This window comes from Mustela erminea, chromosome X (genome assembly GCF_009829155.1).
Source record: "Mustela erminea isolate mMusErm1 chromosome X, mMusErm1.Pri, whole genome shotgun sequence".
Classification (NCBI taxonomy): domain Eukaryota; kingdom Metazoa; phylum Chordata; class Mammalia; order Carnivora; family Mustelidae; genus Mustela; species Mustela erminea.
In genome coordinates, this window is record NC_045635.1 from 83,647,119 (window position 1) to 83,662,917 (window position 15,799).

The 15,799-nt window shown below is 41.8% G+C and overlaps 1 protein-coding gene across 1 annotated transcript; it reads right to left on the bottom strand.

The window, feature by feature from the left end:
• Positions 1-1,645: 1,645 nt before the first annotated feature.
• LOC116583508 lies at positions 1,646-11,834 on the bottom strand. The gene is given in 5 exon segments (XM_032331582.1): positions 1,646-3,004; positions 3,166-3,273; positions 8,089-8,259; positions 10,946-11,190; positions 11,193-11,834. Coding segments are annotated over 2 exon segments (807 nt in total). The 5' UTR covers positions 11,808-11,834; the 3' UTR covers positions 1,646-3,004; positions 3,166-3,273; positions 8,089-8,259; positions 10,946-10,998.
• Between the last annotated feature and the right edge of the window lie 3,965 nt (positions 11,835-15,799).

Sequence of the window (15,799 nt, forward strand, 5' to 3'; positions counted from 1 at the left end):
ATATTATCAGGAGCTCCAGACTTATATATCCAACAACATGGCCCCACCCAGATTTTTTCATAAGCTCCACAAACAACATGATCAAAACAGAACTGTCAATTTCTTGGAATTGCACTAAACCTGACCCTCGACTCAGTTCTTCATCTAAGAAAACCACCCTAACCCAGTTGCAAAGATCCACATTCCAAAAGACACACTTGGTTCCTTTCTATCCCTCACTTCAAACATGGACTTCATCAGCAAGTTCAGTATTTCTGGAATAAATCTCACTTTAAACTCCTTCTCACCTCTTCCATTGCTAAGACTTTGGTCCATGCCACTGTAACTTCTCACTCTCATGTCTGTAGTAGTCTCCTACCTCATTCCCTTGCTCCTATATTTCAGTCTGTTCCACAAAAAACATTCAGACTGACCTTTAATAAAGTATATTATAATAATATTCCTTTCTTTCTTAAAGTGCCCCAGTGGCTCCATCTTAGTAAGAACAAAATCTGGAATGCTTATCATGGCCCATAGGGCTTTCTGTGACCTGGCCTCTTCTGCTACTCTAACTTCATTTCCCAGCACTCTTCTAAGACACACTGGAATCCAAACTATTTCCTACATGTGCCAAGCATGTTCATATTTTAGGGCCTTTCTTCTTGCTGCACCCTCTCCTGTTCCCTAAGGTCCCATATCTCCCCACAGCTGACTGCTTCTTGCTGAGTATCAGATAAAAGTCATTTCTTCAGAGAATTCTTCCCTGCCTTCCGCAGCCTACTGGCTCTCTATCATGTTTCCCCATATTATTTTCTTAATAACATTTCATCCCTGAAGATATCATCCCCTCTAAAATGTAAGCTCAATGGGAAACAGGACCATGTCTGTCAGGTTCTCTACTTTATCTCTAGTATCTATCACAGTGCCTCTCATGTCTTTGTTAACCACTAAATATTTGTTGAATGGATAAATGACAGTGATTAAACATATGTATGTTAAGTTGTGAAGAGCCAAGCAGTATGGGACAGGGGATTTGGGAGGACAGAAGAGTGAGCTTAGGTGTCTCTAAAACAGAAGTTTTATTTGAACCCATGAAAATTGTGGTTGGAAAATTGGGTAGAAAGAGCCCAATAATTGATGCTTCTAGCTGTCTTGGGTATAAAAGTATAACATATATTCTATACCAATTATACTTCTCCCTTAAAAATAGAATCCCAGGGGGCACCTGGGTGGCTCAGTGGGTTAAGCCGCTGCCTTCGGCTCAGGTCATGATCTCAGGATCCTGGGATCGAGTCCCACATCGGGCTCTCTGCTCGGCAGGGAGCCTGCTTCTCTCTCTCTCTCTCTCTCTGCCAGCCTCTCTACCTACCTGTGATCTCTGTCAAATAAATAAATAAAATCTTAAAAAAAAATAGAATCCCAGGGCACCTGGGTGGGTCAGTAGGTGAAGCGTTTGCCTTCCCCATTGGGTGGTGGTCCCAGGGTCTTGAGATTGAAACCCATATTGGCTCCTTGCACAGCAGGAAGCCTGCTTCTCTTTCTGCCTCTTCCTCTGCCCCTCGCCCCTGCTTATGCTTGCTCTCTCCCCTCTCCCCATGTCAAATAAATCATTAAAATCTTTAAGAAATAATAGAATCTGAAATTTATTTTGGATAGTAGTGTTGGCAGTAAAAGACCACACTGGTGGTCTCCTTTGCAGCTATGTGTGGCCACATGACCAACTTCTGCCCAACAAAGTGATTGTAAAAGTGTTGTGTGGTAGTCACAGGAAGGCTGCTAAAAGGCACCTGAACTTCTCAGACCAAGATATTACTTATACCATCTGTACCAACTGAACTGCGTCCCACCCAAATTCATATGTTGAAGCTTTAACTCTCTGTACCTCAGCATATGACTGGATTTGAAGATAGGGCCTTTAAAGAGGTAATTAAGTTAAAAAGAAACCATCAGGATAGGCCATAAGCCAGTCTGATTAGATTATCTACCTATGAGAGGAGTTTAGGAAATATGGAGAGATAACAAGAGTGTGTGTGCACAGAAGGATGACCATGTGAAAAAGGAGCAAGAGGGTGACCACTTGCAAGGCAAGAAGAGAGGCCTCAGAAGAAACTAATGCTATAAGTACTTGGACCTTGGCTTTCTAGTTTTCAGAACTGTGAGAAATAAATTTCTATTGCTTAAGCCACTCAGTCTGTGATGACTTTGCCTTAGAAAACTAATATACTATTAGATAAGGCTTTTGATTTTGACAGCTCATGAGAATCAGTTGGGGAGCCTTAAAAACACTGATGACTGGATCTACCCCTAGATATTCTGATGAAATTTCTTTCTTTTTTTTTTCTGATTCAATTTCTTGAGTCTGGACATTGGAGGGGATTTTTCTGTATATCCAGAGTTGAAAATTATACTCACAGGTATAAGAGAATAATGTTTTGCATTCTATAGAGGAGTATTGGACCTAGCATCATGTAGAAGGCATTTCCCCCTAACCCATATTTTTCTTCTTCCACTGTTTTTCTCCACCCCACAGCTCCCTTTTTACCCTGTTCTATTCAGATCCCCATAAATGGACCCAGAAATTCTCCCACCTCTTCATCCTATTACAGATCCAAGAGCCATCTTAACTTGAGGCACATTAGGCAGCTTCAGCTCCACTTCCGGCCCTTCTTGCCAAGAAAAGTAAGTCTCAGTGAACCTCCCCCTCTGTCTGTTGGCCTGAGCCAGGGCTCAGAAGCTATACTCTAGCCTCTTAATCCAAATAGGAGATGTTTCAGCACAGGTGAGGGACAAAACACAAAGAGGAGAGCATAGGGATTCTGGTCTCCTGCAAAGGAACAGAGTTGCTGGCTCCTCCAAATAGGTACCGTCAGGCATAGTTTAGAGTCCCATGGGGTGACACAGTGTACAACTGACTTTATGTTGGTTGGTTTATCAGGGAAGGCAGTGCACAGGGGGCTTCTGTCGGCACTCATCTCTTCTGGCTGCAGACTTTTGCCCTTGTCCAGCTCCTCTGAAGACATCACCTCTAATTATGGGAAGGAAACACATGGAGCAGAGAAAGATGGCCAGGATGACCCTGCACGCCTAGCTCTTCTTTTTTCCAACAAATCCACTTCCCTGACTTGTCACCATCCCATGAGCACTCCCACCTTCCTTTCAAAGAAGGATCTGGGTATCACACCTCACCTCACTGTTGGAGAGGTTCAAGTACTTAATGCCGGCGACATTCTGCACAGTGTCAGACAGGCCATCCAGCTGAAAGGGTGTCTTGTTGCTCAGGTTCGAGGGCAAAAGCTATGGTGAGGAAAAATTTAGAGTGAGGATCCCAAAAGGGGATATCTGAGACCAACCTGTCTCTTCTACCTAATCTTTCCCACCTTCACCATCAGTCTCAGCACTGGCCCTGAGTCCTCACCTCAGGCATGTTCTTTTCATAGGTCTGCAGGGAGGCAGCCATGCTGTGTCTAGGCTTTGGTACCATTTCAATATCATGGGTGATCAAGTCTCCGAGAAGCCAAGAGGAGGGAATCAGAGGGCTGAGAGATGCCCAGCTGGTACAGCTCCAGCACCAGCCCCTTCCCACGTTACCATCCCTAAATCTCCCTTTCAGACAGGCTCATCTGCCCTCACTTGCCCTAGAATCACTGCTGTAGACATACCAGGGCAAAGCAGACTCTCTGTATGTTTTTATTTAATTAAATTTCAGCATAACAGTATACATTATTTTTTTCACCACACCCAGTGCTCCATGCAATCTGTGCCCTCTATAATACCCACCACCTGGTACCCCAACCTCCCACTCCCGCACCACTTCAAACCCCTCAGATTGTTTTTCAGAGTCCATAGTCTCTCAGGATTCACCTCCCCTTCCAATTTCCCCCAACTCCCTTCTCCTCTCTAACTCCCCATGTCCTCCATGCTATTTGTTATGCTCCACAAATAAGTGAAACCCTATGATAATTGACTCTCTCTGCTTGACTTATTTCACTCAGCATAATCTCTTCCAGTCCCGTCCATGTCGCTACAAAAGTTGGGTATTCATCCTTTCTGATGGAGGCATAATACTCCATAGTGTATATGGACCACATCTTCCTTATCCATTCATCCGTCGAAGGGCATCTTGGTTCTTTCCACAGTTTGGCGACCATGGCCATTGCTGCTATAAACAATGGGGTACAGATGGCCCTTCTTTTCACTACATCTGTATCTTTGGGGTAAGGGAAGACCATTCCATGCTCTTGGATTGGAAGAATAAATATTGTTAAAATGTCTATACTGCCCAGAGCAATCTATACTTTTAAGGCTATTCCGATCAAAATTTCACCGGTATTCTTCAAAGATCTGGAGCAAATAATCCTAAAACTTGTATGGAATCAGAAGAGACCCTGAATTGCTAAGGAAATGTTGAAAAACAAAAATAAAACTGGGGACATCACGTTACCTGATTTCAAGATTTACTACAAAGCTGTGATCACCAAGACAGCACGGTACTGGCATAAAAACATAGACCAGTGGAACAGAGTAGAGAGCCCAGATATGGACCCTCAACTCTATGGTCAAATAATCTTCGACAAAGCAGGAAAAAATATACAGTGGAAAAAAGACAGTCTCTTCAATAAATGGTGCTGGGAAAACTGGGCAGCTATATGTAGAAGAATGAAACTCGACCATTCTCTTACACCATGCACAAAGATAAACTCAAAATGGATAAAAGACCTCAACGTGAGACAGGAATCCATCAGAATCCTAGAGGAGAACATAGGCAGTAATCTCTTCTGTATCAGCCACAGCAACTTCTTTCAAGATATGTCTCCAAAGGCAAAGGAAACAAAAGCGAAGATGAACTTTTGGGACTTCATAAAAATCAAAAGCTTCTGCACAGCAAAGGAAACAGTCAAGAAAACAAAGAGGCAATCCACGGAATGGGAGAAGATATTTGCAAATGACAGTACAGACAAAAGGTTGATATCCAGGATCTATAAAGTTAAACTCCTGAAACTCAACACACACAAAACAGACAATCATATAAAAAAAATAGGAAGAACATATGAACAGACACTTCTCCAATGAAGACATACAAATGGCTATCAGACACATGAAAAAATGTTCATCATCACTAGCCATCAGGGAGATTCAAATTAAAACTACATTGATATATCACCGTATACCAGTTAGAATGGCCAAAATTAGCAAGACAGGAAACAATATGTGTTGGAGGGGATGTGGAGAAAGGGGAACCCTCTTACACTGTTGGCAGGAATGCAAGTTGGTGCAGCCACTTTGGAGAACAGTGTGGAGATTCCTCAAGAAATTAAAAATAGAGCTTCCCTATGACTCTGCCATTGCACTACTGGATATTTACCCCCAACGATACAGATGTAGTGAAAAGAAGGGCCATCTGTACCCCAATGTTTATAGCAGCAATGGCCACGGTCGCCAAACTGTGGAAATAACCAAGATGCCCTTCAACGGACGAATGGATAAGGAAGATGTGGTCCATATACACTATGGAGTATTATGCCTCCATCAGAAAGGACGAATACCCAACTTTTGTAGCGACATGGACGGGACTGGAAGAGATTATGCTGAGTGAAATAAGTCAAGCAGAGAGAGTCAATTATCATAGGGTTTCACTTATTTGTGAAGCATAACAAATAGCATGGAGGACATGGGGAGTTAGAGAGGAGAAGGGAGTTGGGGGAAATTGGAAGGGGAGGTGAATCCTGAGAGACTATGGACTCTGAAAAACAATCTGAGGGGTTTGAAGTGGCGGGGGGGGTGTGGGAGGTTGGGGTACCAGGTGGTGGGTATTATAGAGGGCACAGATTGCATGGAGCACTGGGTGTGGTGAAAAAATAATGTATACTGTTATGCTGAAAATAAATAAATTCAATTAAAAAAATTAAAAATAGAACTTCCCTATGTTTAGTTTTTTAAAAAAAATTATTTAAATTCAATTAGCCAACATATAATGCATCATTAGTTTCAGAGGTAGAGTTTAGTAAATCATCGGTTACATATAACACCCAGTGCTCATCAAAACCCATGCCCTTCTTAATACATTGATTTTCTTTTTTTAAAAAAAATGTTGATTTTCTAATGTTGAACCATCTTTGCATAAATCCCACTTGGTCATGATGTAGAGTCTTCCTAATATGCTGTTGGATTCAGTTTGTTAGTACTTTGTTGAGGATTTCTGTGTCTGTATTTATAAGAGATATTCGTCCGTAGTTTTCTTGTAGTGTCTGTCTGGCATTGGTATCTGGGTAATGCTAACCTCATAGGATGAGTTAGGAAATATTCCCTGTTTTTCTACTTTTTGGAAGTGATTGAGAAGGATTGGTACTAGTTCTTTAAATATTTGATAGAATTCAACAGTAAAGGCATCTGGACCCGGGATTTATTGGGATATTTTAAAATACTGATTCATTAGAAATAAAACAGGAACCTAATAACGGTAGTGCTGTTTCAGACCTGTTAAATGATCACGTATGTAAACACTACAATATTTATGGCAGTTTACTTGATATCAATGTGAAGTTTGCTTGTATAAGTGGGTGTCTAAAGGGTTACAATTTGTCAGTTTCCTTGAAGTGGTGGAAAACAAGTGATCTGAATTAGAACATTCTAACACCTGATGTGGATGGGTACGGCTCATAGCAAGCACTGTGAACTGAGGGAGCTGGTCGATGTTTGGGGTATGTGTGTACCCTTTTGTGTGTCCTTAGGTGTTCAGCTGGGTGCAGTCTCTTTATTTCACCTAGTGTTTCTCAAAAATAAACTGAATTTCAGTGAAATAGATTTATGTTTTTAAAACAAGCTTGTTTATAAAACAATTTGAATTTAACACCCTCACTGATAAAATTAGTATGATAATTTTTTTTTCGCAGGAATTTTTAAATTCAGGGCAAAGTTATTGGCTGGATGGTAAGATTAGGCATGGAATATATATTTAATTATAATACATGTTTAATTATAATGGATGTTTAATTTTTATTTAATTTGTTTCAAAAATTGAATAGATTTGTATGATGAAGAAATTATACTGTTCTGCATAAAAACATTTGACTAATATACTAGGGGAAAAGAACACCACCCCCAGGTGTAACAAGGTAATAGAACATTCCCCATCTCTGCAGCTACATGGCTCTGGGGATCATACACATCCTGGGCTTTGGAGGAGAGCTCCAGGATTTGAACCTCTACCCCACTGTTCTCCAAAAGCTGCTGACCCTCTGACTTTTCCTTTCTTCCTCAGTGGACCAGTGAACTAATATCCACCTCCAGTGGATTTTGCAGGGATTTGACACAACATGAAGTGCCCTTCTTTATTATCAAAATTATCAGGGATACTGGGACAAAACAGAGAAAAACCAGTCATTTGCGTGAACGGGTGTCACCCTTACCACGTAACCTTTGGCTCTTTGGGTGAGCTGAGCCTCTCACCTCAATTGCAGGCCAGAGAAGAAAGATTAGGGTTAGGAAGGTGACAAGACCAATGTCTCCTTTCAGAATTTTAGGTTTCAGGATCACAAACAGCTTCATGAAAGCCTTTTCTTAACCTTGATCACAACATGGAAGAAGTGAAGGGAGGGAGTTGGGAGATCAGCAAAGCCTGGAGCCCTGAGTCTCATCCTTCTCATATGGCCTAAACTCCCAAAGCTTATCTTGGGCACAGCAAGAACCTATAAGGCCCTGGTACAGTCCAAGTGGTTGTCATGAAGGCATCTGGGATGGAGGAAGAAGAGGTAACACCCATTAGGATCAAAGTAGAGATACTCTGACTGCAAAGTGCCGTATCCTGATCTATATGACAGAAACATGCCTCCACATTTACTGCATCGTATGCAGTGGAATGAGCTTTGTGGCAGTATGCCACAGGAGAAAAATTCTGGTACCTAAGTGTCTGTCAGGAAATGAACAGGTTCATGAAAGTCATAAAAGTATTGCATGACTGTTCAAAAACAAGTAGCTGGCTTATATGTGCTGAGACGGAAGTGCTATGTGATAATGACTGAAATAAGCAAAACAAATAACCTGCAAATACCCATTATTCACTCCCTTAATCTTCCCAATTCACACCTATCCCTGCACACTTCAGCCACTTACTATCTTATCCAGGGACCCTCACTGGCATCATCCATTTTTGCATCTCTATCTTGCTCTTACAGGGGTGAAGAACGAATCCCAGAACCGCTTTGTTCAGACCATGTATCATACCTCCCTTGGGAAGCACCCCAGCGTATTGTTCTTTGAAAGAAGCTAATTTGGTATCATGCTCTGAAATTGGAAAAAAAACACATAAAAATCAATAAAAGAAAAAAAGACAACACAAAATAAAACACAAAGTAGAAAACACTAAAAACCAAGAAAAAGATCCTGGGATGCTGTCATGGCTAATAAAGAAATATCACTGATTTTTATAATCGAGAAAGAAATATAGCACAGAAGATAGGAAGGCTGCCCTGTACCTCCTGGGAGGTGAGAGGTGGGGAGAATTCACCACCCAGGAGTGAGCAAGCACAGCAGTAAGGACTTGATGTGTTCAGGCTGGGTGACGTGGAATGAGTTAATTAATGTCCTTAACCCTCACCTCGCTTCTGTGCTCTAGGTGGACAATTCAAACTACCCTGAATGTGTGGTGTTAGATATTAAGGGTCATAGTGAGTTCTCCACGTGAAAAAATGAAAGACAGTCTGAAGAAAATATCTAGAGCGAAGCCTGTGGAGAAGAAGTGATGGAACATACTTAAAAAGAGGGAGCAAGAATTAAAGATAATACAGTGAATAATTCTAACACAGTTAACTGGAATCCCAGAAGGAGCAAGAGAAAACAGGGCAGTCCTCCAGTTGTTAAGTGTGACATGTATGTCTATTAATTTCGATCTTTAATTTCTCTCAGCTTTTATAATTTTCAGTGAATAAACCTTGCACTTATTTTGCCAAGTTTATTTCTAAGCATTTTACTCTATTTTACACTACTTTAGGAATTGATTTCTTTTTTCCCATTTAGATAAAGGAGTTTTTATTAATTATTTTTATTAACATATAGTGTATTATTTGCCCCAGGGGTACAGGTCTGTGAATGGTCAGGCTTACACATTTCACAGCACTGAGGAACTGATAGCACATACTCTCCCAGGAACTGATTTCTTAGTTTCATTTTCTGATTGTTCATTTCTAGTATACAGACATTATTGATCTTTCAAAATTTGTGTATTAGCACTAGTATTTCTTTTACAGATTTCTTAGGATTTTCCACACACAAGATCATGTTACCTGCAAATATAGTTTTATTTATTCCTTTGCAATCTATATGCCTTCCATTTCTTTTTCATACTTCTTTGCAGTGGCTAGTATCTACCGTACTGCGCTGAATAAAACCAGTAAGAGCAAATATCCTTGCCTTGTTCCTAATATTAGGGGGAAATGTTCAGTCTTTCACCACTAAATAGGATATTATTTTTATTTTTTTGATTTTCTTCAAGATTTTATTTATTAATTTGACAGACAGAGATCACAAGTAGGCAGAGAGGCAGGCAGAGAGAGAGGAGGAAGCAGGCTCCTGGCTGAGCGGAGAGCCCGATGTGGGGCATGATCTCAGGAGCCTGGGATCATGACCTGAGAGGAAGGCAGAGGCTTTAAGCCACTGAGCCACCCAGGCACCCCAGTTTTATTTTTTATTTTTAACAATTTTGTGCATTTATTTGAGAGAGAGAGTGAATGAGAGAGAGCATGGGGAGATGGGGAGGCGGCGGTAAGGACAGAGGGAAGGGGAAAAGCAGACTCTCCCTCTAAGCAGGGAGACTGAGGCAGGGAGCCTCAGGACTAGGGGCTTGGATTCCAGGACCCTCAGATCATGACCTACGTGAAGGCAGACCAGATGCTTAACAGACTGAGCCACCCAGGCGCCCCAGGTTATTAGTTTTAGGATTTTCTGGTAGAATGGGCTCTTCATCAGGTTGAGGGAGTTCCTTGATATTTCTAGTTTGATTTTATCCTGAATGGGTGTTGGATTTCCTCTAGTGCTTTTTCTGCTTCTATTGAGTTGATCATGTAGTTTTTTTTTTTTTTAAGATTTTATTTATTTATTTATTTGACGGAGAGCTAGAGAGCACAAGTAGGCAGAGCAGCAGGCAGAGGGAGAAGCATACTTCCGCACAAGCAGGGAGAGCAATGCAGGACTGAATCCCTGGACCCTGGGAATCATGAGGAGAGCCAAAGGCAGATGCTTAACGGACAGAACCACCCAGACCCCCTGGTCATGCAGTTTTTGACTCATGCAGGATGCCATAGTTAGTAAGTAATAAGCAATATCTATTGTCAAGCTTACAATCTTAATAAAAATTTAAAAAAAAATTACCTTTAATTGGAGGTACATATAATGACTTTTATTTGCTTCTTTACATTTTCTTCTTTTTATTGAAATTTTAAATTTTAGCCTAAGGTTATACCAGTAAATAAAATTTACACTTTCAGGGATTGGATCCAGTAATACACTCCTATCAATGCGATTGCTGCTTAGTTTTTCCTTCATTGTTACTTATTTTTTCAATCTGGGATCCAGTCCAGAATCATGAATTTCATTTGTGTTTTTTCCTCCTTTACTGATATATAATTGACATATAACATCGTGTAAGTTTAAGATGTATAATGTCACGATTTGATACACAGGTAAAAGGAAATGACTTATCACATAAGGTTCATAAACACATCTAGCACCTCACATAATTACCTCTGTGTGTACATGTGTGATGAGAACTTTTAAGAACTACTCTCTCAGCTACGGTATTGTTAACTATAGTCATCATGCTATGCAGTAGATCCCCAGAACTTACTCATTTTATAATGGGAAGAGTCTCATGCTCTACTGACTGAGCTAGCCAGATACTCCTTCCCTGGGGACTTTTCAGAAAAGCAGCTGTACAAAGCGTCTCACCCAAGAAGGTAGCGTTTCAGTCTGTTACCTTTTTCCACATCGTCAGTCACTGGGGACAACAGTGACATGGTGAAAAGAGCACTAGGACACAGGTGGAACACTCCTGCGAGAATCCCAGTTCTGCTGCTTAGGTAGCTCCAAGAGTACGAGCGCGTCGTACAGCAGCGTCCAGCCCCGCGGTCTCTCTAGGGCGTCGTAGATCAAAGTTTGGATACTCCGGTACTTGGCGATGTTCCTCTTGACAGGGCTGCTGGGCGGGGTGGGGAGGAGTCTTGGCCAGGAGCTGGATGCCCTGCGGGGTCTTCCGCAGCCAGTCGTCGGGGCCGCCGCCCTCCAGCAGTTAGGGTTGCGACTTTGAAAGCTCTAGCCCTGAGCGCCAAGGTGACTTGCTCTACGTTGCCGGGCGCCAACCCCACTTTCCGCTCCTTGTCGCCGGCCGCCACCGTGTCGCCTCCGGCCGGATTCTCGGCCCCGCCGCCGCCCCCGTTGTCCCCGCCGCCCTGCGCGCCTTGAGCCCCGTCTGCCTCGGCCCCGCCGGTCGCTTCGCCTTCTCCGCCGCTGCTCTGGGAAGAAGGGGCGCTCGGGGTGCGTGGATGAGGCTGCAGCGGCCGCTGCAAGCCCGGGAACTCCAATGCCAGGATCCGCGTGCCGCTCCCCGCCCCCAACCCCCAAACGCAAGTAAAGGCGGGGCCCCTCGAGCGGCAGAGGAGGCCAGGCAGCTGCAAGAGGTCACATCCCGCGCGGATCAGCCGCGGGACCCGAGGGGCGCGGGCCGGGGGCCGCGGGGAGACGGCGAGGGTGCACGAGGCTGGCTCGGAGGCACTAGGGCGCGAGGCAGTGTGAGCCCGGCACCGGCGGCGGCATACTGGCCGGCGAACCCGAGACAGCATCGCAGTTTACTTACACGCCCGGTGCGAACCTCCAGCCAGCCGCTCCCGTAGCCGCTGCCTCCTCCCTCCTCCGTCCTCCCCGCCTCCAGCGCCCCTCCCCGCCCACTCCAGCCTCAGCTCCACAGCAAGGGCTTTGGGCCCAGCCTATGCCTACTATTGCTATTTAAATGTCCACTGGCACAAGGCTCCTTGCAGGTGGGTTCCCTAGTTGCTGCCCTGTAGGGAACCCAGGAAAGTTTGACCATGTGCCACATATAGGTTATCTCATTTATTCCTGTGAGGAAGATAATCATCTCCATTCTCCAGATGAGGAAACTGAGAAAACGAGAAGCATATTGTCTAGGGTCATACAGCCACCAAAAAGAAAGACGGAGGTGGTAACAAATGACTTTTTGATTGCCAACCCCTAATCCCACCCGCCAAGGACACCACCAAGTTCAGCTGTAATCTCGAAGATCATATTGGAATTGTGGTCTTTCTGAACCCAAAACACTGTTCTTGTCTTTGTAATGTACTCATTTGGCTGTGAATCATGTTCTTACCGGATTGGAAGATTTTTCTTTATATTGGGAAAATTATCATACCCTAAAATATGAAGGATATTATTCCATTTACATATTAAATATACAGATCCTTTGACCATACCATTCCTAGAAATTAACCTGGAAGAAATAGTTCCTTCCAAGTTTTTGTATTACAAAAAATATATAGTTGTATGGGAATTCTGATCACTGCTTGGGACAAGGAGGATGATAAGATGAGGAACTTGAGGGCACTGGAAGGAGAATGGTTGAAGTGCTGGAGTATGATTTCAGGCCAGCACTTTAACACTGTTCAACATGATCTCATCCCCAGGTTCCTTCTAGGACTTCATTCTTATTATGCTTCCTTTCCCTCACTTTATTCCAGCCAAGCTGGCCACTGTGTGGCTTTGTGAATATGCCAATTATGCTGTGTCCTCTGGACCTTTGCATTTGCTATTCTCTCTACCTGGAATACTATTTCCGAAATACCCCCTAGATTATCCCTGTGATTTCCTCAGAGTATTTGCTTCAAAATCATTTTATCACTGAGGTGTCCCCTAGCTGCCATGTTTATATCCCCTGTTCATTACTTCCCTACTACCTATTCATTCCCTATTACCTTTTCATTCCCGGACTCCCACTCTTAATATCCTCCTTCCCTATTTTTCTCCTGAGCATTTATTACTCTCTATCCTACTAATATTATACTTAATTTATTTTCTGTCTCCTTCACTTACAAAATCAGAGGCCTGTGTCTTTTTTGTTAACTACTATATCTCAATGTTTATAATAGTATCTGCACTTAGAAGGTGTTCAAGAAATAGTTGTTGAGTGAATTAATTAAATTTCTATAAATGCATACAAGATTGTGATGACATGTTCCCACTTATAAGGAATCTCAGAATCTTTAGGCATGTATTATGTGCCAGGGATCGTGTTTGTTGTATGATAGATGTAACCTTATGTCTGACTTCTGATAAAAAAAAATCTTCCTCTCATAACTTTCTTGCCCCTCTAGGTAATTTCACAAGAAATTTTCCAACAAATGTATGCCAATATGAGATCTAATTGTGTTGCTAATTTGTTTCTATTTCGATGGAGTCACAACTCATATATGAGTTGTGACTCATATATATATGTGTGTGTGTATATATATATATATATATAGTTTTTCAGTCCCTTTCTAGGAACCCAGGAGTCACATGGATCAATCTTAGTTTTTGATACAGGTGCCTATGTGAAACATCTACACAAGTAGATCTTTAGTGTAAGGAGGGAACAGTGTATTTGTGAGAGTGACAGTGGTCTAACGGAAGGATTGAGTAAGTGGTGATAAGGTTACTTTTTCCTTTTAATTGATTAATTTATCAGGTAATTATGAAAACATCACTGTATATTACTTGAAAAATTAACAGACAAACATAAAGCATGAAATGTGAAATGTCTTTCCTTTAATGTAGGAGAACTTCTGGATTCCTTGATATACACAGGAGCTTTTTAAAAGCCCTCATTTTCCTACATATTTTTTCCCAACCTTTTTCTCCCAGGTTTATCAGTCTGTCTGTTGCTTGTCTTGACTCTTGCCCTTTGCTCTAGACTGGTGTGTTAGTTTGCTAGGGTTTCCATAGCAAAATACTACAGACAGGGTGCCTTATATAAGAAGAATTTATTTTTTTCATAGTTCTGGAACCTAGAAGTCCAAGGTCAAGGTGTCTTGTGAGGCCTCTTTCCCTGACTTGCAGATGGCCACCTTTTTGCTTTGTCCTCATATGCTCTTTACTCTGTGTGCTCAGATACCTGGTATTTGTGTGTGTCCAAATTTCTTCTTCTTGTAAGGACACAAGCCAAATCAGTTTCAGGCCCATCTTAAGGGTCACATTTTAATTCAATCACCTATTTATTTATTTATGCTACAAATACATTTTATTTTATTATTTTATTTTATTTTTTTAAATTTTAATCACCTCTTTAAAGACGCAATTTCTAAATATAGTCACAATCTGAGGTCCTGGGAATTAGGATTTCAACATATGAATTCTGAGGGCACACAATTTAGTCCATAACAATCAACATTCTGGATACTCAGAATTCATGTCCTTCTCATATGCAAAATACATTCACCCCATCTCAACAGCCCAAGTGTTAACCTATTCCAGCATTAACTCTCCATCCCAAATCTCACCTAAATATCCAAATCAAGGATGGGTGAGACTTAAGAGATTATTCATCTTGAGGCAAAATTCCTGTCCAGTTGTGAACCTGAAAAATCAGATAAGTTAAACTGCTTCCAAAATACAATGGTAAGAAATGCATAGGATACAGATTCTTATTCCAAAAGGGTCGAGATTGGAAAGAAGAAAGGAATTACAGATCACAAACAAGGTCTAAAACCTAATGGGAAAATTCCATTTGATTTGGAATCCCGAGAAATAGTTCTCTTTGGCTCAATGCTCTGTCCTCCAGGCCCACAGCAGTGGAATCTGAGCCCACTGAGGTAGCAGCCCTACCCCCTTGTCTCTGGGTGGCAGCTCTGCTCCCAAGACCCTAGGCCTTGCCATCTGAAACCAAAGAAGTGGCCCTGCTCTCTGAAACCCAGGAAGACACTGTCCCATTTTGGGGTCATTCTTATTTTTTCTTGAAGGACAACACATATTCACAGCTGGATAGGTCTATGGTTCTGTCCTATAGCCTTTCTTCATTTTGTCTCTTCTTTGTCTTCTTCAGTCAGAGCTGGCAGTGTTTCTGCTGGTATAACTCCATCTCTATTTCTGGCTTCTGCTGAGATTGCTGGTTAGACTGAATCATGCCCATCATCTCTTTTCTGGATTGACTGTCCAATCACACCTTTCATGTTCTCCCCAGAACATGCTTTCTCATTTTTTTTTATGCAATATGGATAGACAGAATTTTCCAATCATCATGTCCTGATATTTTTTGCTTAATGATTCCTGCTCCAATTTACCCCTCTCTTCTTATGTTTTATCCTAAGCAGTAAAGAGAAACCAGGCAATGCCTTGAATATTTTGCTAAAATCTCCTATGCTAAATATCCAAATTCATACAATTTCTACTTTCTGCAAAATACTAGAACACAATCTGGCCAAGTTCTTTGCCCCTTTGTAACAAGGATCATCTTTCCTCAGTTTCCTATAACCTGTTATTCTTTTATTTTTCCTTTTTTAAATTTTATTTTATCCTTTCAGTGTTCCAAATCTCTTTTCTTTTTAAAAATCTCATTGGGATCACCTTGAACATCTACATTTCTACCAACAGTCTCTTCGAGGCAATCCAGATTTTTTCTAGCACACATCTCAAAACTCTTCCAGCCTTTACCCATTCCCAATTCCAAAGCCACTTCCACATATTTAGGCATTTGTTAAGGTAGTACCTCACTTCTCAGTACCAACATTGTATTAAGATTTTTCAGAGAAACAGAACCAGCAGGATGTTTATTTATTTGTTTGTCTTA